Source organism: Parasteatoda tepidariorum, chromosome 3 (assembly GCF_982258835.1).
Source record: "Parasteatoda tepidariorum strain Cologne lab strain chromosome 3, Ptep-v5.0, whole genome shotgun sequence".
In the NCBI taxonomy this organism is placed as follows: domain Eukaryota; kingdom Metazoa; phylum Arthropoda; class Arachnida; order Araneae; family Theridiidae; genus Parasteatoda; species Parasteatoda tepidariorum.
Genome location: NC_141757.1, coordinates 106,127,737 through 106,152,575, shown reverse-complemented (window position 1 = coordinate 106,152,575; position 24,839 = coordinate 106,127,737). Strand labels below are relative to the sequence as shown.

Below are 24,839 nucleotides of genomic sequence, written 5' to 3'. Positions count from 1 at the left end.
CTACGTTTTTAATAAAAGCCTTATTTACAACAAGGAATCTATGTTCCGAGCTGAAAAGTCATATATTATATGTAAACTTATAAAAATGATTGTGAGATTCTATTTTCGAAATAACGAACACAAAAAATTTTAATCGGAATTCCGTGACTATTTTTATTGAAATGAAATAGTTGGAACTTAGCTGTCAACCAAAGATTGGCAACTAATTTCACAGGATTTTTAGTTTAAAATTAAATGCTTTTTATAAAAGAAGATATTGTGTTCTACTTCAATGTTTTTTTCTTTTTTTTCAAGTTAGTTTATATTAGTTTTCAGATCATTAAAAGGGAATGTCAAGCAACAAAAAATATCACTTTTGTTACTGCCTTCTTTTTAAGTTTAGACTAGGTTCTAAAGCTGAAGATGCTGCTCGTGACACTTATGCTGCTATAGCTAGGATGTCATAGCTGAATGATCCGCTCATGAATTGTATACTAAGTAAGTTTGACCTCGTTCTGACCATCCGGTTAAGTTTGATAAACGAGGTATTAAGAATATTGTTGAACGTTGAGTAAAAGTTGTAAACATCAAAGACGAAAACATTATTGTTTAATTAGTTGTTTACTTTTATTAAAAAATACACGTTTAAAAAGTGACGTGAACTTAAAGTTGCCAATCCAAAAGATAAATTAGATAACATAGATGTTTTTTTTACTATACATATTTCTACATTTCAAGGAAACATGAAATGAAATTTTAATAAAAAAGAGAGATAATGGCATCATAAGCTAAGGATTCTCATTATAAGTTCATAGACATGATTGTATGTACATACTTTACACGATTAATACAGTACTTAAGAATTACACTGAAGAGCCATTGCATTATGAACACCCTGCTAATAACATGTAGGACCATCTTTAGCCCTCAAAACTGCTACCACCCGCCGTGGCATTAATTCCACAACGTGCTGATAGGTAGTCTGACGTATCTGGTACCAAGCGCTCACCAACTGGTCCTGCAATTCCCTCACATTGCGAGGGGATAGCGTGGCAGCACGAATTTGGTTTTCCAAGTAGGACCACAAATGCTTTATTGGATTAAGGTCAGGTGAATTTGGGGGCCAAGACATAACTTGAAAGTCACTGGAATGTTCCTCGAACCAATGCATGGCGATTCGACCCTTATGACATGGTGCATTATCCTGTTGGTAAACACCATACCCCGCAGGAAAAACTGTTGCCATGAATGGGTGAACCTGGTCTGCAACTATGTTCAAGTAGCTTACAGACGTCAGGGATTGTTGTATGAGGATTATTGGTCCTAATGTACCCCATGAAAGCATTGTTCCTGGAAGAGAAATCATGAAAATCTGCGCGAGCCCATTGTTATAGATGGAGGATGGTCATAATATAATGGCTCTTCGGTGTAACATTGGATGTTATTTAATCGCAGACTCGCAATAACAGCAAATATATTAAGAATACTCTGAATGCACAACTCTTTTGAACTATCACATAATGTTACTCACAACAAACATTATATGAGGCATGAAAAGAAGCAGAGGCTTCCAGGATTAAAAATACAAAACAAAATTATTTATATTTTATTCCTCACTCGTGCCTAAAGGAAAGTTAACCCTCGAATAACCAGGTAAAAATTTGAAGCACTAATGACAATAACCATGTCACTAAATGATCCCATTTAAAACTCTTCTCCAATATCAAATAAAACCTAAACTTCGGCTTATACAGTACTATTTACCTTTTACATGTCAATGTTTCAATATTGGAACATGGATTTTAAGTTTGAATTTACCGAGCATTTAAAGTTCGAATAATATTTTCTTACATGCATTTAAAATTTACATTATGAAATAGTTTTTGCTTTTACTTTTATCCTATTTCCATAATTTCCATTTCATGTATTATAGAAATTTGCTGTAATTTGTTAACTTTTCTCCTCCTTATTATATAATTTACCAAAATCTAATTTTTATAAGATGATCAGAATATGCAAAAACTTCTATAATTTTAAGAATGCTATAATTTAAGAATTTCAGCAATTCGTTGCATGTGTCTGGGTTCCACTTCTTTTGAATTTTCAGGTGGCTAATAACAGGGAGAAAATAGCAGAGGTAGTGGCTATATTTAGAAAGCAATGCAAGGTACGCCTTAATACATACTAACTATTGAAAAATAGTTCTTACTAATAAAGCGATGGTAATTTTACTTTTTATTGCGATTTTTGACAATGATAGAATTGAAGTTTAACCCGGAAGAAGTTTTTCATTATATTTCCAAGAATGGTATTGAATAGATTCTTGCTATTGATAGTTTTTCCTTCCTGACTCTTGTGATTCATAATATTTTCTAGATACTTTTTGTTATTAACGAATGAGTTTCGTTTGCCTCCTTCCCGAAAACCAGTTAAATTTTCTCACTTATTTTTTTTAAATTTATTCCATTTAGATATTGTTTGGTTGTAAATTTATCTAATTTTAAATCATATAGATAATAATTTTTTTTAATTCAGTTGTTAAATGGTTAAAAATATGTATGAGACACGCAGACATAGAACAAAGAAGAAATGAGAAGAAAGCAATATAATTTCTCCCCAATGCTTCAAAAATGAAATAATGAAAATCCACATTAATATTACAAAATGTGCGATTGTAATTATTGATTTTGCACTCATGGTTATTGTTTTAATGACATGTTATTGTTTTATTGTTTTAATGACATGAGCATTATTTTTTTATGTCTTGAGAGGGTTTTATTATTATTATTGACCGAATGTTTTACGATGTATCCACTATGCTTGATAGAAATATCAATTTCACCAAACTTTTTACATGATCTTCTTCAGTAATGATAGTTTTTTCATCTTAACAAGTTTTTTGCTCGACTAAAAGAAGTTTGCTGCTCACCAAAATCGCGTGAAACTGTAACTCAAAAAAATGACGCTGTTCAAACACTGTTTCAAAACATTGGTGTACAAATGGGTTCATTTAGTGAAACAAGAGTAACTTCAAAATGTAATTGTTTAATGTAAATGTAATTGTAATTCAAATGTAAAAGAAGCTTGTTGCTCACTAAAATCGAGTGAAACTGTAATTAAAAAAATAACGCTGTTCAAACGCTGTTTCAAAACATTGGTGAACAAATGGATTCATTTAGTGAAACAAGAGTAACTTCAAAATGTAATTGTTTAATGTAAATGTAATTGTAATTCAAATGTAAAAGAAGCTTGTTGCTCACTAAAATCGAGTGAAGCTGTAATTAAAAAAATGACGCTGTTCAAACACTGTTTCAAAACATTGGTGAACAAATGGGTTCATTTAGTGAAACAAGAGTAACTTCAAAATGTAATTGTTTAATGTAAATGTAATTGTAATTCAAATGTAAAAGAAGCTTGTTGCTCACTAAAATCGAGTGAAACTGTAATTAAAAAAATAACGCTGTTCAAACGCTGTTTCAAAACATTGGCGAACAAATGGATTCATTTAGTGAAACAAGAGTAACTTCAAAATGTAATTGTTTAATGTAAATGTAATTGTAATTCAAATGTAAAAGAAGCTTGTTGCTCACTAAAATCGAGTGAAACTGTAATTAAAAAAATAACGCTGTTCAAACGCTGTTTCAAAACATTGGTGAACAAATGGATTCATTTAGTGAAACAAGAGTAACTTCAAAATGTAATTGTTTAATGTAAATGTAATTGTAATTCAAATGTAAAAGAAGCTTGTTGCTCACTAAAATCGAGTGAAGCTGTAATTAAAAAAATGACGCTGTTCAAACACTGTTTCAAAACATTGGTGAACAAATGGGTTCATTTAGTGAAACAAGAGTAACTTCAAAATGTAATTGTTTAATGTAAATGTAATTGTAATTCAAATGTAAAAGAAGCTTGTTGCTCACTAAAATCGAGTGAAACTGTAATTAAAAAAATAACGCTGTTCAAACGCTGTTTCAAAACATTGGCGAACAAATGGATTCATTTAGTGAAACAAGAGTAACTTCAAAATGTAATTGTTTAATGTAAATGTAATTGTAATTCAAATGTAAAAGAAGCTTGTTGCTCACTAAAATCGAGTGAAACTGTAATTAAAAAAATAACGCTGTTCAAACGCTTTTTCAAAACATTGGTGAACAAATGGGTTCATTTAGTGAAACAAGAGTCACTTCAAAATGTAATTGTTCAATGTAAATGTAATTGTAATTCAAATGTAAAAGAAGTTTGTTGCTCACTAAAATCGAGTGAAACTGTAATTGAAAAAATAACGCTGTTCAAACGCTGTTTCAAAACATTGGTGAACAAATGGGTTCATTTAGTGAAACAAAAGTCACTTCAAAATGTAATTGTTTGTCATAAACGAATTGAGAATACTTTTCGAAAGAAATACTTTTTTTTTTAATTAAATACTCATCAAAAAACGTCTTTAGAATCAATTAGAGCCCTACTTAGTCATCCGAGGGTTAAGTACACGAAAGCTATATTAAGTTTTAAATATATTTTTAACACATTAAAACAATTCTTTAGCTTAACGGAAAGTATTAGTTTTATACACGCTGTTAAATATTTAAGCAAATCAATTGCAAATTGAAATTTTATTTATCAAGTGCTACTGTGAAAACAAATATTTTTCTGAGAAGAAAACATATATAAAAATTTCGGTGTAAAAAGTACACTTACCAGTGTAAAAAGTACTCTGATTATGAGATGAAGCTTCTATTTTAAGAAAAATATTTTGTTTGCACATAAAAGTGAATTTTTTTGGGGGGAGGAAAATTCTTCAAGCGGGTTTACTCTTTAAAGTTGAAAATATCACGTGAGATATTTTTTTTCATTTAATAAGGCCATATTTTTTCTGCACCTTTATCTTGACATTTTTCAATCACATAAAGTGTTAACATTTAGACATTCTTACTTTAATCCTTATTTGCATGTTTTATTGAAGATAAATAAAAATTATTATTTTAGAACCTGTAGGAAGTAAAGCATTTTCACTTCAAACACTAAGAAAAAATACATGGTTAAAACTACTAGAATATTGAAAAATTTACTGTTTCTCTCACTATGAGAATATCAAGAAAGTTGTTAACTTTTACAGAAGCACTTTGGCAAAGATTTTGGTAAAATAGACAATAAAATATGATTTTACAATAATCTACGAAATCTGTTAAATGTGGGAAAATTTAGTAATTTTTTTCAGGATACCTTAAGAGCATGGCACAACAACCATTTATTCGGTTAAATTCACTTTTAAGTTTTTATTTTTTACAAAATGTGTTGTAACAAGAACTATAATTTTGAAAACTAGAATTTCAGGTAAAAAATTACCTTATGAACGGAAAATAACCAAATGAATTATTTGTGGATAAATACTAGAATTGTGATATTTTTACTAGGTATATTATCAACATACAGTGCGTAATTTTATCAGAAATCTTAACAAATAGTAACTAATAGAACCATACATTCTGCTATAACAAAATAGATGCAGAAAAATTGTTAAACAAGCATATGACTTCGAATACAAATTTAAAAAACTAAGAAGGAATCCTATTTACATTGAATGTAATATTTATCTTCATATATTAATTTACAATATATTTTTATCCTCAGAAAGAAGTTAGAGTACTTAAAAATAAATGTATTACAAATTTTCACAAGTTCCTTCTTTTTTTCTTCCTTAAAATGAGTTTTCTGTCTTTCTGTATGAAGTTCTGCCCTAAGGAAACCGAAGGTGATTCTTCGTCTAAACTAAAAAGTCTTTTTATGACTGGAATATTTTCCGGAACTGATGCTGGTTAACTGATGAGGGAAATAAATACATTTGATGGTTTGGACGTGATGCTTCTTTAACTTTTTCCTGGAATAAAATAGTTTTTTGTAATAATCAAATTTGAATAATCTCGGTTATTAAAAATGATTCAATCAATTTCATAAAAAGAGCATCTCCTTATTATGCCTCCTCAATCTGCTTCTGCTCTGAGCAAAGTGATAAAAGCTACAAATTAGAATTATATGAGAAAAATATTTTGATTATATGTGAAGATATTGATATTGTTTTTAAAGATATAAAAGAACAGTAAAACTTGTGCAAGTTGACCACTTGTGGTGCATTGTTTTAGTGATCAACTTAGACAAGTGGTCAACTTATAGAGGGGGTGGGTCATTGTCTACTTTTTGTTTCCTATATCATGTTGCTATATATTAATTTTTTTTTTACTTGACTTAAAAATTTTATTTAGCAAATAGCCAAATGAATATCTTAAGAAATATGTTTAAACCTGAATGAACTTCAATTTGTTACATATAGTTCGCAATTTGTTACATATAACATTTAACTAACTTTTTTAACAAAAATCATTTCGTTGGTTATGCATGTGAAGTGTTTAATTAAAATAACTTCTTAAAATATCAGAACACGAAAACATGTAATTTGATAACTTTAACAAAACGAAATTATTTGAACACTTAAAAATTTATTCTGTTATTCACTTACAAGCCTATTTGCTACAAAAATATTCCCTCACTGTTGTTTGGAGCTGTTGTTGAGACCAATGTTTTGAACAAAAGAAATGGTCAAAATCTGACCCCCTACAGTTTCTCCAGATGCTCAACTCACAAAAGGGTTTAGATTAGCATTTTACACCATTTCAAAAAACAAGTGAAATTTTAACTTACTTTGCAAAATGACTGAAAATTCTCTGAATTTTTTTTCTAGTCAAGTTACAAGGGTTTTAGAATAAAATTTCATAATACTCCTAGACAAAACTGACTTATTTCAGTGGTCAACATTCAAAATAGACAGGTGGTCAAGTTACAAAGGTTTTGCTTCTTTATATTATATAGGAAAAATTCCGTTCTTAATAATTGAGGTCAACTTATGCAGGTGTCCAACTCACAAGGGTGGTCAACTGGGCAGATTTCACTGTAATAGTTTTATATTAATCTAGAGACATCTAATGATATATGTCCTGCTAATTCTATTGAATGTGATAGACTGAAAAGTGTTGATAGTTTCGACAAGCAAGATTATATCATTTAAATCATCCATAATATATTTCTCAAAAGCAAACTATTAAGGGACCACTGATATACCAGAATTTTTGCTTTCTTTTCTTCATAAAATCAAAAAATTACCACTGATTATCATGCATTTTAAATATTTTTGAATATTTTGAAATTTCTAAAAGCGAATCGAACGGAATAAATTAGTTAACTTATGAAAATCATCCTAAAATTAAAGTAATTCTACTTTAGAATTAGTTCATGCCGATTTAGTTCATGCCGATTTAACAACACCAATAAATACTGATTCTTTTGGTAATTCTCAATATTTTTTTAGCAATTGCTAACTGTTCTGGAATGCACTTCTCTTAATTTTTTAAATATAAATAAGAAGTGTTTGATATGTTTACAATATTATAAAAGAGGTATAAAACATAAATTATGAAAATCAAATGATTCAGAGCAGATAATATGTTACAATTTAAGAATAATCATTTCGATAAATTCTTAAAAAAATCTAGTATAATTCATAAAAAATATACCGTATAATTTTTAAAGAAACAATAAAGTTTATATCAACAGTAAAATACTTGGCAAATAGAAACTGTCCCTATTTATCTTTTGTTACTAGACCACAATGAAAAAAACGTTTTGAGAAAATGCGTTTTATTTCGGCTAAAATTGTTTTGAAAAACTTAAACTATACTTATGTTAAAGTTTTGTTTTCTGATTAACAATTTAATTTTTAAAATGTAGATCAAATGTAAACCGGGGTAATTTTGAAAGAGGTAAATCCTTTTCAAGGTGTGTTGTTATATGTTGCGTAATTTTTTGATTTTATGAAAAAAAGAAAACAAAAATTCTCAGACTAACAACAAATTAAGCAGAGCTATTTGTAATTGTAAAAACTGCAAAGGAATTAAGAAGGGTTAGATATATTATATATATATATATATATATATATATATATAAATATATATATATATATATATATATATATATATATATATATATATATATATATATATATATATATATATATATATATATATATATATATATATATATATATATATATATATATATATATATATATATATATATATATATATATATATATATATATATATATATATATATATATATATATATATATATATATATATATATATGAACGACATATGTTGAACTACAAAAAATTTATTAAAGCAAAAATTTAGTTTTATCCTTTAAGTCAAACAGCCGTTGACAGAGTTTAAATAGTGGAAAATCCTCAAATAAAACAAAATATTTAAATGCCGGCCAGGTGGCCGAGCGGTTAGCTCGCCTGACTGCGAAGGCAATGGCTGCGGGTTCGAATTCCGCTCTGGGCATGGATGGTTCTCTCTTGTGTTGTCTTCTGCTGTGTGTGATGTGTGAATGTGGCCCACCCTAGGAACAGGTTTGCGGCAGCATGGCGTGGGTAATGTTGCTCGCCTCCGTGACTTTGGTTCACAGGTGCCAACTGGGTAACGTAAAATGAGTAACAATTCCGGCATCTTCTTAGGCGAAGAATAAAGTTCAGCGCTTGACATTTGAAAAAAAAAATAAATAAATACTTAAATTTGAAATTTCTTCTTTTTCTATGAACTGTAACATTATATGAATTAAAACTTTCGTTGGAAGAAAATTTTATTTATTTTAAAAGTTATTTTAGCTATAGGGGAGTGTCGGGTACCCCCTCCCAGCGGGTACCCCCGCCCACTGTCAATTTCATATGTATAGAATATTTCTTCAAGTCAATGGGTCATCGGACATTAATTGTTATACTAAAATTGTTTATTTTATTATAATGTTTGATTTGTAATTATTGTTTTATCGACTAATTAAATATTAAAAAAAGATTATTTTCAAAGTTTCAAGTATTTATGCAGCTGGTAACATGATAAACAATAGTTTTGAAAATATGTTGAATACAGCAGTCAAATGTTTTAAATTTCTATTTATTTTTTAAGTGAAACTATTCTTTTTTTGGTTTATTCTTTTTTCATTATTTAATTAGTCGATAAAACAATAGAAACGTACAAAAATATTGATTATTACTCAATATTATGCAGAAATATAAGCCATACTCCTTAAGTGGGCGAGGCTACCCGACTCTCTCCTAATTGTTTTTAAATGGTAAGATTCTTACCGCAGGTTGGACATGTAGCATTACTTGAGGATTCAGGATAATATTTATAAAAAAAACAAGAATCATTGTTAAAAAAATTGTCAGATTTGATTTTAATTCTTTAATATCATAATTGGCAGTGTTAAAAAGACGGCATTTTCAATATTCTTTCCTCCAAAATTTCAAAAAATTAAAAATATTTAATCATGACAAATTGTAAAATGAACATTTTATGCTAGTACACATAAAAACAATATATATAATTTTCTTTTTAAAAATAATTTAATAAGAAAATAAAGATGTAAAAGGTATTGGTATACCTTTTAAGATTCTAGAAGTGCAGACAACAACAACTATCAGAAGCTAAAAATTAAAGATAGGTGTATCAGAAATGAAACTTAGGTTACGAAATGAATTATAAATAAAATATATGGCAGTAAATAAGAGGTTAATTCATCAGTGCCATAATTGGTTTCAAGATTTATTTATTTATGTAATTTTTTGATTTCGGAAGAATAGTGGATTCAAGGAGTTTTGAGAGAAAATATGAAGGAAAAAACTTGAGGATCATTCAGCGAACCATCAATGTGGAAAGAGGGATTAAGAACATCAAACGCTGAATAATTTTAAAGAAAAATTGAGAAGAGGAGAAATGCTTTAGTTAAAAATAAGTTTTATACAGCTAGGCAACTAATTATACTGATTTTAATTAAATGTATATGTCGTCAATGATTCTTCAGATTTTGACCTTTTTTTTTTCTTGCTTCAATATTTTTCATAAGATTACTAATGTGAATATTTGTTTTATCTAACACTCTCAAAAATAAAGCTCTCATTTTTGACGATTCAGCACTCCTAGAGCAGTATTTCGTTAATTTTGAAAATCATTTCGTCACGAAATCACACGATTTGTGTACGAAACGTAGTGTATTGTAAGAGATTGTTATTTGGAATGAAAAATAAAGACTTGACAGTCGCAAATAAACTGACGAATCACGTTGACCGGTTTATATAGTGGTTAAGAAGTTAGTCTTATACCGGGAAGATCAGGAGTTTGAATCCCTCTTAGGGTATTTATGTAATTCATCTATTTTTTCCTGTTCTGTCGTGCCGTCTATGCCCAAGCTAAAGTGACCATTAAAGATGTTAGATACATTAGGCACTACAAGTTTTTATTTTCGGAAAAAATAGAATGACGAAATATTATTTATTTTATGACGAAATATTTTTTATTAATTATTTTATTTTAATTATGACAAAACTCGTTTCTTTGAAGAAAAGACGATAGTTATTTCGTCACTTTGGCGAAATTTTTGCTGAGAGCACATACCAGGAAAACGTTTCGTCAAACACGAAGCAAGTTTCTTTATAACCGAATATCCATTTTTTACAGTAAATTTTCGCCAATATTGGATGAATTTCATTTAAATTTGTGTATTTGAAGGAAAAATGTTACGTATTTCAGAAAAAACGTTATAAGTTTTTACTTTCTCCCAAACAGTGCAGACAATTTTAACTGTGTTTCAGTCGTAATCGCTGATCTCGTGCACTTAAGTTTTATGTGTTTTGTTAAAAGATCTGACACATTGTTTTGGTCAGAAATAGTGAAGATTCATATTTGAAAAATACTTTTTTAGGCAAAGCTTTTTTCTATGGATTATTGGCTCCGCTATCACCGGAGTTATCATCTCTTGGGTTTTTTTTTTTTCGATGAGTGTTATCTGAGAAGTAGGATTTAGGTGAAGAACTGCTTGTGATTGATGAGTTGAAAATGATAACAATATCAATGTCTAACAGGCTCTCAATCAGGTTTATATATATATATATATATATATATATATATATATATATATATATATATATATATATATATATATATATATATATATATATATATATATATATATATATATATATATATATATATATATATATATATATATATATATATATATATATATATATATATATATATATATATATATATTAACCGTCGTTGAACAGCAGACCCATTTGGGCTTACGCAACTAATGTTCAGCTCCGTAACCTTGTAATTTTGAACCAATCCAGAAGACAAGGAAACTCCTGGATCAGTACCCCCAGCGGTATTGATTTGTAACATGGAGGACTTTTTGACTCGACAAATTTAACAGGCATCAGTCACCATTTACTGCACGGGGAATCCTCGGCCAGCTGGGATCGAACCCACGAACTCTTGGACATGGGCCCAGTGCCCTATCGACCAGGCTATCCCTTCCTGCTCAATCAGGTTTTATTTTATTTTATAACCGTCGTTGAATTTTATAGGTTTACTATTACTAGCGTACAATTTCGCACCCTTGTAATTTTGAACAAAATCCAGAAGACAAGGGAACTCCTGGATTGAGTATTGGGAGAAATTTGTCTTCGTGGAGGACTTTTTGATGGAGCTAACCCGCATTTGCGTTACATGGAGAGTAAGACCACGAGACCCTCCCACGGTTAGCCTAACGGCAAGGGGACTCTAACCCATGATCCGTCTACCACTGAGGATGATTCATGTCAGCGCTGTTTCGTATCAACTGGGATTCGAACCCGGTTTGCCTCATCAATCAGGTTTTGAAGCACTTAAGTTTGTCTTCCGAAATTCATTAAATCAAGCATGCTTTTTTTACCCGCCATCTTTTCAGACTTGTCAACAGTCAAATCACTTCTTTCAATTTCAATTGCCTTCACAGTTATTTTCTTTGCTCTCTCATTGGATCATTTCAATCTAGTTTTGTACAAATAGTGAAATTCTCTTTAAAATAATGTGCATCTGAGCTCTATGTAGTATATCAACTTCTGGTTTTTATGCTCTTCACTGATACTTCGAAACATCATTTGGGATAATTAATTCACAGTATATCCAAAATATATTATCTGCAGTATTATCCAAGATTTTTGAGATGCAACAGTTTCAAGTGTCTCAGGCTATTTAAGAGCATAAAATACAAAGAATAGTAGGAAAAAAAGCACAATATTAAATTAAGAAAAAACAGAAGTATTACTTCAGGGTTAAAAGCAAAATTTTGGTTAGGTCAATGAGTAACGTCATTAAAGTTCAGTTTCGTAAAACTGGGATGTCCTGGGCATTTTACAATTTCGTTGGCTGGCTTTGGTTGTTCTTGGCTGGGTAACGTTACAGCAATTAACATTGGTTTATGATCGCACTGAAACAATTAAAGATTCAGATTTAATAGGATACCTGTAAGAGGCGTCACGCGTGTACATCGAATCTATTGATTTTTGAATCGAGGCACATACGAAACCGCAATTTACCCACGATGACTTCGCTTGCAGGTATCCAATTTAAAATATCTACCTGGATCTGTGCTAGAATCATCACTGTCAATCGACGGTTCCTCTATAACCATAGGGACAAGAGCTCCTGAAAATTACAATATAAAAATTATTATGCTGAATAACCAATGTGAATATTTATAATAATTGGTTAATCTTATTCTTTCGTAAGAAAAATGACATAAATATCGACTTTTCTTATTTTATATTGGTTTTTATAACCATACTTTTAATTATGCGCATTATGAATACATTGAGAAATAGAAAAAGGAGGTTAAATGATTTCACTTAATTATGTTTATTATTTTGCTTCAGCAATTTTAAAAAAAGGCACCTTTTTTGAATGGTAAATGATTTATAATTTAAGAAATTAGTTTATTTAGAACTATATTCATCAGATTTCATTCATTTACAAAAAAATGGTTTACGTCATTAAAGTTTAGAGCTAGAATTTGGCTGTTATATATATATATATATATATATATATATATATATATATATATATATATATATATATATATATATATATATATATATATATATATATATATATATATATATATATATATATATATATATATATATATATATATATATATATATATATATATATATATATATATATATATATATATATATATATATATATATATATATATATATATATATATATATATTTATATATAAATATATATATATATATATATAGCGTGTTACATGTTAATCTTCCAATTGATTCTCTCTTTCTCAGATTCATTGATGATGTATTAGTTATTAATTTTAATGATTTCGATATTCTAGCAAAACATATTTATCCAAATGAATTAAATCTTAATAAAACAAATAATAGTAATTCTTCAGCAAATTTTTTAGATTTGACTCTTAATATTAATGCAGATAAAAATATTACATTTAAACTTTTTGACAAAAGAAATGATTTTAAATTTCCAGTTAAAAATGCATAGATTTTAACTCTAACTTAGCCAATAAGGTTTTTTCTAATATTATTGCCAATCAAATTCATAGATTTTACAGGAATAATTCTAACTATAACGAGTTTTCATTAGATACTGATATATATAAAAACGATTTAATTAATAGCCATTTTCCTAGTTCATTTCTTAAATTCTATTTTAAAAATATCTTAAAAAACTTGGTACATTAATTTTTAATTTTTATTTAATTTTTCTGTTTTAAGAATAAGCTTTGACTTTTTTCAAGGTAGGAACTAACTATGATAAACTGTTCCTAAAGCCACTGGACGGAATAGCTTGGATGTATGACCTTTTATACTGGATTAGTTAAATATTTTTTAGTTACTTTTTAATATTTGTAGCCTCTTAAAATTAATTTAATTTTAATTGTCCAGTATAATAAACAGTTTATTTATTTATATATTTATTTATTTATTTATTTATTAATTTTGTATAAGTGGAATGGGCTCTGGTTCGTAAAGAACCACCCCAAATGAATGCAGGTGATACGTGTAATACTTTAAAATTATGTAAGGTTGTATGAATGACGGATAAAACCTATAAACGGTTTTCTATCCCTGTATGCAGGCTCTGATTTTTAAATAAGTCACCCTATGAAAGTTGGATATGTGTATTCTGTAAAATTATGTAAGGATTTATGAATGAAGGATAAGTCTATAAACGGCTTTCTATCCTGACAGACTGACTTTTAAATTAATTTCCCTATAAATGATTTTTTTTTAGTCTGCTAATTTAATCAATCCGTTAAACAATTTTATTATTATTTCAATTTTATTACATTTTTACTAATTGTTTCTCATATATGGCGGCACTAATATTTTCCCAAAAAAATTTTTTCTTCTTCTTCGATCAAATATATATTTTTTTAATTTTATTTTATTCGATTCAAGCTATAAGCACAACTTCCAATATTTTACATCTTCGCGATTTTTGTTAACTGTTTTATTATTGTACTTTTAAACCTAAACCGCGTTTTAATTCACGCCGGTAAGTTTGATCTCTTTTTACATTTTTCTTTTATTTCATGATTTTTTACAACATAAGGTTTTTTGCGATATCGACACATATAAAGAATAATTTTTATCTTAGGATAATTATTCTTTATTCAGAAATATCGCATTTATAGCAATAGATGTGTCTTGATAACGACTATTTGCTTTTACCATTCTTGTTTCTTTATTTTATTCATGTTTTTCATGTTAATTTGTGTTTATTTATATATATATATATATATACATATATATATATCAGATCAATCGACGAGGTATACCTATAGCTATCGTAGCATTTTATGGAAAAAAATATTTTATAAATACCATAATATATTTTGTAAATACTTTATAAATATTTATTCTCGCTTTTTCATCAGCTTACAAGATTTTTTTTCTCAACTTCAAATTAAATAACGTTATTTCGAAAAATGCCCACGTAGAAAAGGCAGACCAGAGTGTGTGTGTGTTAGTGTTAGCTACTACAATGGAATATGGACCTCCCAAATTGATGTTGGATAGAAATTGCTTATAGAACGAAAATCTAATATATATAATTCTCTTACGTGGCTCCCAAATTTTGGCAGAAGTACTTTGTACAACTAAATAAGATTCTTTTCACAACACTTAAATATTTACTTTATTTTCTTAATATATCAGTCGGCAAAGAATTCTGTTAGGTTAAAAAACATTTCGCTAAAAAAATAACGAATTCTAAAAGAAATAAAATAAACAATTTAAAAAATAAAAATGCTGTTGCCAGCCATAGAATTTTTTGAAAGTTAACTTATCAACATAAATCAAAATGACATAGAAGCGCAACTAGATCAAAATTATGAAACCTGAGCGCTTGACGTAACAGATCCTTCAATTCTATAAGTGTTGTATCACCAAATGCCCAAATTAACAATTGAATTTTTAAAGAAATTCTATAAACAGTTTTAAATAAACAACCCACTTCTACAACTGCTTCTTGAAGAACTTGGCTCATTGATTAGGAATATTGTTTTAATTTTACAGTACTAACTTTATTTCTACTTTCATTATTGCTATGACCCTCTTTCATTATATTTTATAACTTCATGCCAAATTTGAGAACTTTAAGTTGTATTGTGGTTGAATACTGACGCTTAGAAATGTGTACATAAAAAAATATAATATTTAGAGGTTAAGAGTTGCCTCAGAAAAATTTGAATTGTTGACATTGAATTTAACAATGGAAACAATCGTTTTTGCGAAAAATTGAATTGTATTGTTGACATCAAAACAAAATATATTGTGTTTCAACTTAACAATACTACCTTAATTTATACTTTAAAATTGCCTCGGAGAAATTTGAATTGTTAGCAGTGACTTAAACAAAAAGTTTTATTTTAACTGACAAATACTATATTATAATTTAAACTTTTTCTATGATTATACTCATTTTGTTACTCTTTTCTTTGTTTCTTACACATTTTAAATTTTTGTGATAAAATAAAAAACTTATAGTTGTTCTGCTTCTGAACACTGATGAAAACACAAAAAGATGAGCTTCATCAACAATCAAAAATATATACATTTATTTTACAAATTCCATATTATTAGGGTTGCGCCCTTCAAAGAATTAAAAATACAAAATTATCTTCATCAAAGCCGATGCTTTACATCCGGCTTTCGGTGGCAGACCACTATTTCATATTGTTTTACAACACATGGCCTTAGCCCTTTGGTGGGAAAGACTTTGAAACAAAACTTACAACAGTTACTTTTCTCAACAACTGAAATTTAGAATAGTGTGATTAAGAAAAATATGTGAACATTTTCAGATCAATATTGAAATGTACAGGTTTAGAATTTTCTACAGTGAAAAGTTTTTGGAACTTCAGTATTCAAAAAAGTATGCAAAAGCTAGACGTTAAGAACGTATCCAATGAGCGAGCAAAGCGAGCATTGGATTGCAAAGCAATCCGAAATAAACTGCGAAGGCAGTTCCGGGGGTTGGCGAGCGCCAGCGAGCAGGGGGCGAAGCCTCCTAGTAATTTAAATTTTACATTTAATCAATCTTTTTGTTTGTCTATAAATTCAAGAAGAGATTCTGCGAATTTATAAAGTACTTATCCGGATTGTAACAATTGATTGTATAAAGTACTTATTTGATTTAAAAATGCCTCATTTGAAATGAGAAAGTTTGACTAACCCATTCGATAATATATTAAGTCAACATCGAATGTTATTTAATTCAAAATAGTTTTCCAATACAAAACTTCGCTGAGCATCGAAAGTAAATATGTTTAGTTAGTTGCGAGTAATAGTATGCTGCACCCGTATTTTTTGGAATAAGTATGATTTAAGCAAAAGAAGTGTTTAAGATTTTGTCACTACGTAGCACTTTTTTTTCTTGGATTTGCAGGCTAAACCCTATTTTTATTGTACTGCACTAAGAAAAACAGTACTGAAAACCGAATATATTTTTTTGTGATTAAGCTGGAAGGATTGTACACAGATTTCGCTGGATTTGTTTTTTTCCCTAGCTTCTATATTAATCCTTTATTTGCTTACTTTTTTCTTTAAATTGCGCCAATGATTCCAAAAATTAGCAAAGGGAAATGATTTCAGTTCCAACGCAAAGCATGTAGTATTTTTATTTATTTATTTTTTAATGAATATTTTACATAAAGAAATTTACTAATAATTACAATGTTTAAAAATGTCAGACATAAAAATTCTACTCGTGGATCTATTTTCGTTTTCAAAAAATTACATTGTGTTTTTTTTCCCCGTTTTTAATGATATACTATATAAACTTTGCAAAAAATTAATACAAAGAGTAACTGCCGTCTTATAACGAAACCTTTCACCCCTAAATAAATGCAATTAATCGTTTATCAAGCAGTATGTGCATATACTCTTAAAATAAAATTGTGATAACTTATTATGAGAATGCAATAGTCACCTTTTTGTATGTCAAAACAAGATTGTTCTCATAGTTATATTTTACCTTTGGGAGCTCAAGCAATAAATGGCACATTCATTTGCAATTCATGCTTAAACTATTAAGTTGGTCACTGTATATCCATTCGCATGAAGTATAAATTTCATAAATGGTATCAAAAGTCACATAGTTAATTCCATCTACAGAACATAGGAATATTACATATTGTAATATTATATACATATTGTATGCATTTACCTCGCCTTTTTAGTGATCCTCGTGGAGGAGCCTCGTCCTCCTGATTGTCTTTACTATCTGAAGAACTCTTGGAAAAATTCTTTTCTTGACCAACTAAAAACAGATAATCATTCGAAACTAAATAAGATATTGAAAATTCGATATTTGCAACAACAAAAAAACTGTCAAATAAAAACCACCCTATTAGAATTTTCGTTCTAAGATTACAATAAATTACAGTCAGCAAACTGTACATCCAATTAACCGTAAAATTTATGGCAAATAGCTTTTTTACCTTAACGGTTTTAAAACCGCTTACCTCTAGAATGAGTGTTCTTTTAACCATTTACAACTCGCGTGGTTTCAAAACTATAAGAACGAAACTTAACTAGAATTAGCTTTCTCTTCGTGTGTTAAAGGGAATAAAGGAAATGTTGTGGTGTCAGTGCTGGGACTCAAATTCCAATACTGTTGGTTATGATAGAGACAGATTAGCCCTCGTGGCTATGATATGTAGCCAGCTGTAAGGAACTATGTGGCTTCAATAGATCAAGCTAATTGGTGCAATAAAATTCTGTTTTTTCAACAGTAATAGGTGAAAACAACTAAAAACGGTTTTTCTCTCAGTTAAGAGTTTGAATACTATTTTATTAATGGTTATTTGACTATTTGACTATTTTTTATGGGCATCTTGAATAATTTAGCAATTTAAATAATTCTTCTATCCACTTCTCTCTGCTCTAAGCCTTTCACCGATTAGGAGCAGTCATTTTTGTCAAATGAGAAACGTTCTGAGACGAACAAAACTAAAATAAATAAAACGAAATGTGAATAATATCACGAGTTTTTACTCCAAAATAACCAACTCTTCGCAAAACTTTCACAAAAGAGTGAATGATACTTTCAAACTGGAAAAATATAATTGATGAATATATTGAAACTTTAGAAAGTAAATTTCGAAAGATTTTGATTATAGACGAAAATTCAATTTCTAAACGACTTTAAATAAACCACAAATGCTCAATTATGGTAAATATTCTCTAAATCACAATTATTTTGGCCATGGATTTCATCTAGGGCTTCCTAAGTGTAGTAGTGGTAATCTGATCACTCTTTCGTTGTCTATAGAGAATTTGAGCTGTTTCATATTTTTTGAATGGTAAACATAAAAAGAATTAGTGGTTCGATTAGCTCTTTGAAACTTTTGTTATCGATTTACTTGTTGTCAATGAAAAAATTTTAGTTTGCAAGGGTAACCTCATGTTCGTTATAATGAGAGGGTTTCACTACTGGGGAAGGGTCGTAATAAAAAGATTAGACTGCATATTTAGCATGAGTTTAAATAATGATTCACACAATGCGAAAATAAATAAAAACTTAATTTCCTACTGAGATAGGGACATTGAAATCAGCCATCTATTTGAAAAATATGTTCACTATAATTACGAACACTTAAATTATGACGTAAAATATCCTCAGTGGTAGACGGATCATGGGTTCGAGTCCCCTTACCGCCATGCTAACCATAGGAGGCCTTCGTATTTTTCATCTCCATGTAAGGCAAATGTAGGTTAGTTCCATCGACAAGTCCTCCACGAAGGCAAATTTCTTCCGTTACATGATTCAACAGTTTCCTTGTCAGGGCTTTCAAAAGAATGTGATAGGAATGTGTAGCAAATAGCCAATGACTTCAAGTCTAATATTAATCAAAGTATTTTGTTCTATTCATTCCCTATTTTGATGGGGAAAAATGTGTAAGTGAAGTTTTGAATGTTTAGGATATGTGCAAAGTATTAGTATCCTGTCCTAAGTAAAAATAGTGTCCGAAGATAAAATAGTGCTAAAAATAAAAATTCTGTGCTATGATGGATAATTTTTTTTTCATATTTAAGCAATTAGTGTTGAATTCTCTCTTGTTTCTCGATTTGCAGAAATTTTTTTTCGTCAGATTTTACAAAATGTTATGCTTATTTTCCTCTAAACCGCAGTTAAAACAAGAAAAATACATTGCACTTACCAATACTGAAAACGTTATCTTCGCTTGATGTTCCTTTAACATTTGAAGTTGTTTGCTCTAAAAGTTTCTCCAGACTTCCTTTGTCAGAGAAGGGAGCTGATATAAGAAACAAAACTTAATAAACGAATTTAAAATTTAACACGGAGGAAATTTTTTTAATTATATGCATTTATTAGATTTAGATTTTTCCAACTCCTCCTTTAAAAAAAAATTCAGTTATTTGAAATTTTGTTTTTAAATTTCGGACTTGTCTCTTAATGAATTATCAGAAAAAGAAAGGTTAAGTTCATCTCCAGTAAAATAACAGAGTGATTAAATAATACTGAAAAACTTACCTTGATTATCTCTTTTCTCAGATGAACTATCCAGTTCATCTGGCTTCGTGACAGAAGATTCTAAAATTAAAAGGAGCAAAACTAAATGAATTAATAAAATTAACACATCAGAAATGGAATTGAGGCATTTATTTAAATTAGTTTTTTTTTCAAAAAAGTTATATATTTATATATATATATATATATATATATATATATATATATATATATATATATATATATATATATATATATATATATATATATATATATATATATATATATATATATATATATATATAGCGTCGTTGCAGATGTGGAAGGATTAAAACAGGTTTTAGGTAGGGAAGGAGGGTACATTATTTATTTATTAATTATTAGACAGAGATCAGCTATAAAAGAGCACACGAAAAGTTGTGCTCTTGGATTATAAGTTAGGGAAAATCTTGCAAAGGTAATCCGTAATATGGTTCGTTTTAGGGAATAAGGGAAATCTTAGTAATTGTAATTGGTTCATTAAATAGATCGCTCGATTCCCACAAAGAGTAAAGGGGGAAATGCTTTTAATTAATGCATACTTGAGCCGAAAATAGATCTAAGGACTGGAAGATGTGAATTGAAAAGTGTGATAAAGTGTTTCGATTAAAATAATAAAATTAAAGAAAAGGATTTACAGAAAAGAACTAACATATAAATTGAAGCTTTTTATTATGTACATTGATTATATATATTATATATATATATATATATATATATATATATATAATATATATATATATATATATATATATATATATATATATATATATATATATATATACATATATATATATATATATATATATATATATATATATATATATATATATATATATATATATATATACATATATATATATATATATATATATATATATATATATATATATATATATATATATATATATATATATATATATTTTGATATCTATTATATATAATTCTCTTACGTGGCTCCCAAATTTTGGCTGAAGTACTTTGTACAACTAAATAAGATTCTTTTCACAACACTTAAATATTTACTTTATTTTCTTCATATATCAGTCGGCAAAGAATTCTGTTAGGTTAAAAAACATTTCGCTAAAAAAATAACGAATTCTAAAAAATAAAAATGCTGTTGCCAGTCATAGAATTTTTTTGAAAGTTAACTTAGCAACATAAATGAAAATGACATAGAAGCACAACTAGATCAAGATTATGATACCAGAGCGCTTGACGTAACAAATCCTTCACTTCTATAAGTGTTGTATCGCCAAATGCCCAAATTAACAATTGTGTTTTTAAAGAAATTCCATAAAAATTTTAAATAAACAACCTACTTCTACAACTGATTCTTGAAGAACTTGGCTCATTGATTAAAAATATTGTTTTAATTTTACAGTACTAACTTTACTTCTACTTTCATTAATGCTATGACCCTCTTTCAATACATTTTACAACTTCATGCTAAATTTGAGGAGTTAAAGTTATTTTGTGGTGGAATACTGACATTTAGAAATGTGTACATAAAAAAGTAATATTTAGAGGTTAAGAATTTGCCTCAGAAAAATTTGAATTGTTGACATTGAATTTAACAATGGAAGCAATCGTTTTTGTGAAAAATTGAATTGTATTGTTGACATCAAAACTAAAAATATTGTGTTTCAGCTTAGCAATACTACCTTAATTTATACTTTAGAATTGCCTCGGAGAAATTTGAATTGTTAGAAATGACTTAAACAAAAAGTTTTATTTTAACTGACAAATACTATATTATAATTTTGACTTTTTCTATGACTATACTCATTTTCTTACTCTTTTCTTTGTTTTTTATACATCTTATATTTTTGTGATAAAATAAGAAACTTATTGTTGTTCTGCTTCTGAACACCGATGAAAACACAAAATGATGGGCTTCATCAACAATCAAAAATCTACATTTATTTTACGAATTCCATATTATTAGGGTGGTGCCCTTCAGAGAATTAAAAATACAAAATTATCTTCATCAAAGCTGATGCTTTACATCCGGCGTTCAGTGGCAGACTACTATTTCATATTGTTTTACAACACATGGCTTTAGCCCTCTGGTGGGAAAGACTTTGAAACAAAACTTACAACAGTTACTTTTCTCAACAACTGAAATTTAGAATAGTGTGATTAAGAAAAATATGTGAACTGTTTGCAATTTCAAATTAATATTGAAATGTACAGGTTTAGAATTTTCTACAGTGAAAAGTTTTCGGAACTTCAGTATTCAAAAAAGTATACAAAAGCTAGACGTTATGAACGTATCCAATTAGCGAGCAAAGCGAGCATTGGATTGCGAAGCAATCCGAAATGAACTGCGAAAGCAGTTCCGGGGGTTGGTGAGCGTTAGCGAGAAGGGGGCGAAGCCTCCTAGCATATATATATATTTTAAATTATTTTTTTCTTTTTCTTTCATGTTTTCTTTGTGATTATCTATCTGTCAATCTATCTATATATATTATATAAATTTCATTACCCATCACTTTCTTCGGGCCAATATAAACATGGCCCTTAGAGGTGAATGAATCTGAAAAGAAATAGAGATCGTAAGTAGTGAAAAATGAAAGTGGTGCAATTTTTAGTATCAATAGTTTTGTTAGTTTATTCCATAAATATGAAACAGAATAAATATCAACTATTCTCTCTAAAGAAACCAATTGTTTGAAAACATGTGAAAATTAAAATTATCTCCCTCATTTTAATAAAAAAGTTCGATTCGAACAGTATTTAAAACTAAAACTTCTATTTCTATGATGAAGAAAAAAATTTCTATTAAAAATTGCTTTATAAAGTAATTTCTTTATTTTCTTTTAAAGAAATTTCTCAAAAATTTACTTTCATTAATCCGACACTCATGATTTTTACTATGAGTTCTTTCCTATTTATTTCTATAATAAATTTAACTTAAATAATATTTGACATGATAAATAGTGTTGTTATAAATGAGATTAAAATTTTCAACCTTTCTAACTCAAATTGTGATATTTTCTTAAAAATTTCGCTTAAAAGTACTGTGGCATTTTTAGGAAACAAACCAAGCTAAAATTTAAATCACTAATATAATGAACGCAGTTAAAATAATAAACAAATTGGCAGAATAGAGGGTAAAAGGTTATTTGTAACAAGAGCAATATCATTGTTTAAAAATAAAAACTTTTTAAAAATATATCTGTTTAAATTTTATAAAAAAAAAAATAATTTTCCTGTTTTCTTAAAATTATTATATTTCTTAAGATGAAATATGGCATTTGAAAAGGTGCATTAAAAGTTAGGTTAATCCATTTTACTATACAACCAATAAGGGTTTCCTAAAATCTCAAATTTAATTAAATTCAAATATAGTTCCTCAATACAGCGATAATCAAATTTGAAAACCCAATGTATTCAAAATTGAAACAACACATAGGGAGAAAGTTGGATGATACCGGGATACTAGGTAGCATGTTAACTAGGTCTCATGTTTACTTTAAATAAAATTTAGAAATACAAGTAATTTAGTGAAACAGTCGTAGAAATTTCTATTTTATATGAATATTAAAGGAAATTATACATGTAATTTGCATGTGATATAGTCAAGGTAGATCTCAAGGGATGGGAGGGACAATTGTTTCGGGGTCCAGAACGGCCGAGGGTCTGACGAAAATTGATTGCATTAAAATATGGTGTTCATTAATATTTTTAAAAGAAAATGGCATCAAATTTTTTGATATGTATATTGTTGTTAATATGCAAATAAAATCTCATTTTTCCTCTCTTTCTCAGTTAAGTTGCGTGATGTAATACAACGACTTCCCGATAGGGGAAATAGATATATATTTGCTGAAGAAGCTGGCTAGTTGTTGGTTGATTCAGATGCGTAGCACTGTGTGTGCGAACTATTATTTCCTCATATTATGTTTTAATAAATACTTTATTTGCCGGCATTAGCCTCTGTGTTATTCAACCAAACAACAGTGGTAGCAGAGCGTGGTTTACGATCATCATGGAGAAAGAATTATCTTTTGGAATTCCGAAGTTGACTGGAACTAATTATCATCTTTGGGCCATGAAAATGGAAGCAGTTTTGAACCTCAAGAAACTAATGTCGGCAGTGACAGAGGAAGCTCCAACTGACCCTGGTAAATTGCAAGTATGGGAAGCTACAAACCAAGATGCCGTATCATACTTGAAATTGTCTCTATCAGACGAACAGGCTTTGCAATATGCAGAAGAAAAGAATGCAAAAGCTTTGTGGACAAGAATTAAAACTATCTACACTGGGCTTGAGGAAGATAGAAAGATTGATGCGGGTGCCGAACTTAAGAGCTTAGAAATGCTGGATTCAGAAGCCGTAAACGATTATATAGCTCGAGCTAAAGGATTATCGACTAAGTGTGTTTCCTTGGGACTGAAAATATCTGACAGAGAATTGGTGTTCTACACGGTCAGAGGTCTAGCTGGAAAATATGAGCGCATAAAACAAGTTTTAAAAACGCAACGAGAAAAGTCGATAGAAGAAATACTTGAAGTCTTAAGGGAAGAAGAAAAAGATTTACTACAGAAATCCCGTGGACATAGAAATTTGGAATCCGCATATGCTACTCAGAAGAAGAGTTTACCTAGAAAAATTTGCTACTCCTGTAGACGACCGGGACATATAGCAAGGGATTGTTATTCGAAACATCAAGAAGTGGGAACAGATAGGGGCTACAAAACATCGACCAGCAGAGCAAAAGGTCGCCGAAAACCACATTTTCAAGAGACATTGGTATCCGAAAGTGCTACTCCAGATGATTACGCCTTAGTTTCAGCTGAACAGAAAGGACAAGTGGACGAATGTTGGATCCTGGATAGCGGAGCCACGTCTCATATGT

The 24,839-nt window shown here is 28.8% G+C and overlaps 1 protein-coding gene across 1 annotated transcript; it reads right to left on the bottom strand.

The window, feature by feature from the left end:
• Positions 1 to 9,471: 9,471 nt before the first annotated feature.
• On the bottom strand, positions 9,472 to 23,429 carry LOC139426635 (uncharacterized). The gene is made up of 7 exons (XM_087160219.1): positions 23,420 to 23,429; positions 22,463 to 22,513; positions 19,960 to 20,019; positions 19,625 to 19,720; positions 17,629 to 17,721; positions 12,495 to 12,560; positions 9,472 to 9,514 (listed from the first exon to the last, which is right to left on the bottom strand). The coding sequence occupies exons 1-7, from the start codon at positions 23,427 to 23,429 to the stop codon at positions 9,483 to 9,485; spliced, it is 408 nt and encodes a 135-aa protein (XP_087016345.1). The 3' UTR covers positions 9,472 to 9,482.
• Between the last annotated feature and the right edge of the window lie 1,410 nt (positions 23,430 to 24,839).

Excerpts from the sequence above, each read along its gene's own strand:
- LOC139426635 (XM_087160219.1), bottom strand. Across the intron at positions 17,722-19,624 it reads AGATAACGTTTTCAGTATTG|TTGGTCAAGAAAAGAATTTT; the intron begins GTAAGTGCAATG and ends ATCTGTTTTTAG. Across the intron at positions 9,515-12,494 it reads TGATTCTAGCACAGATCCAG|CTTCTGATAGTTGTTGTTGT; the intron begins GTAGATATTTTA and ends TTTAATTTTTAG.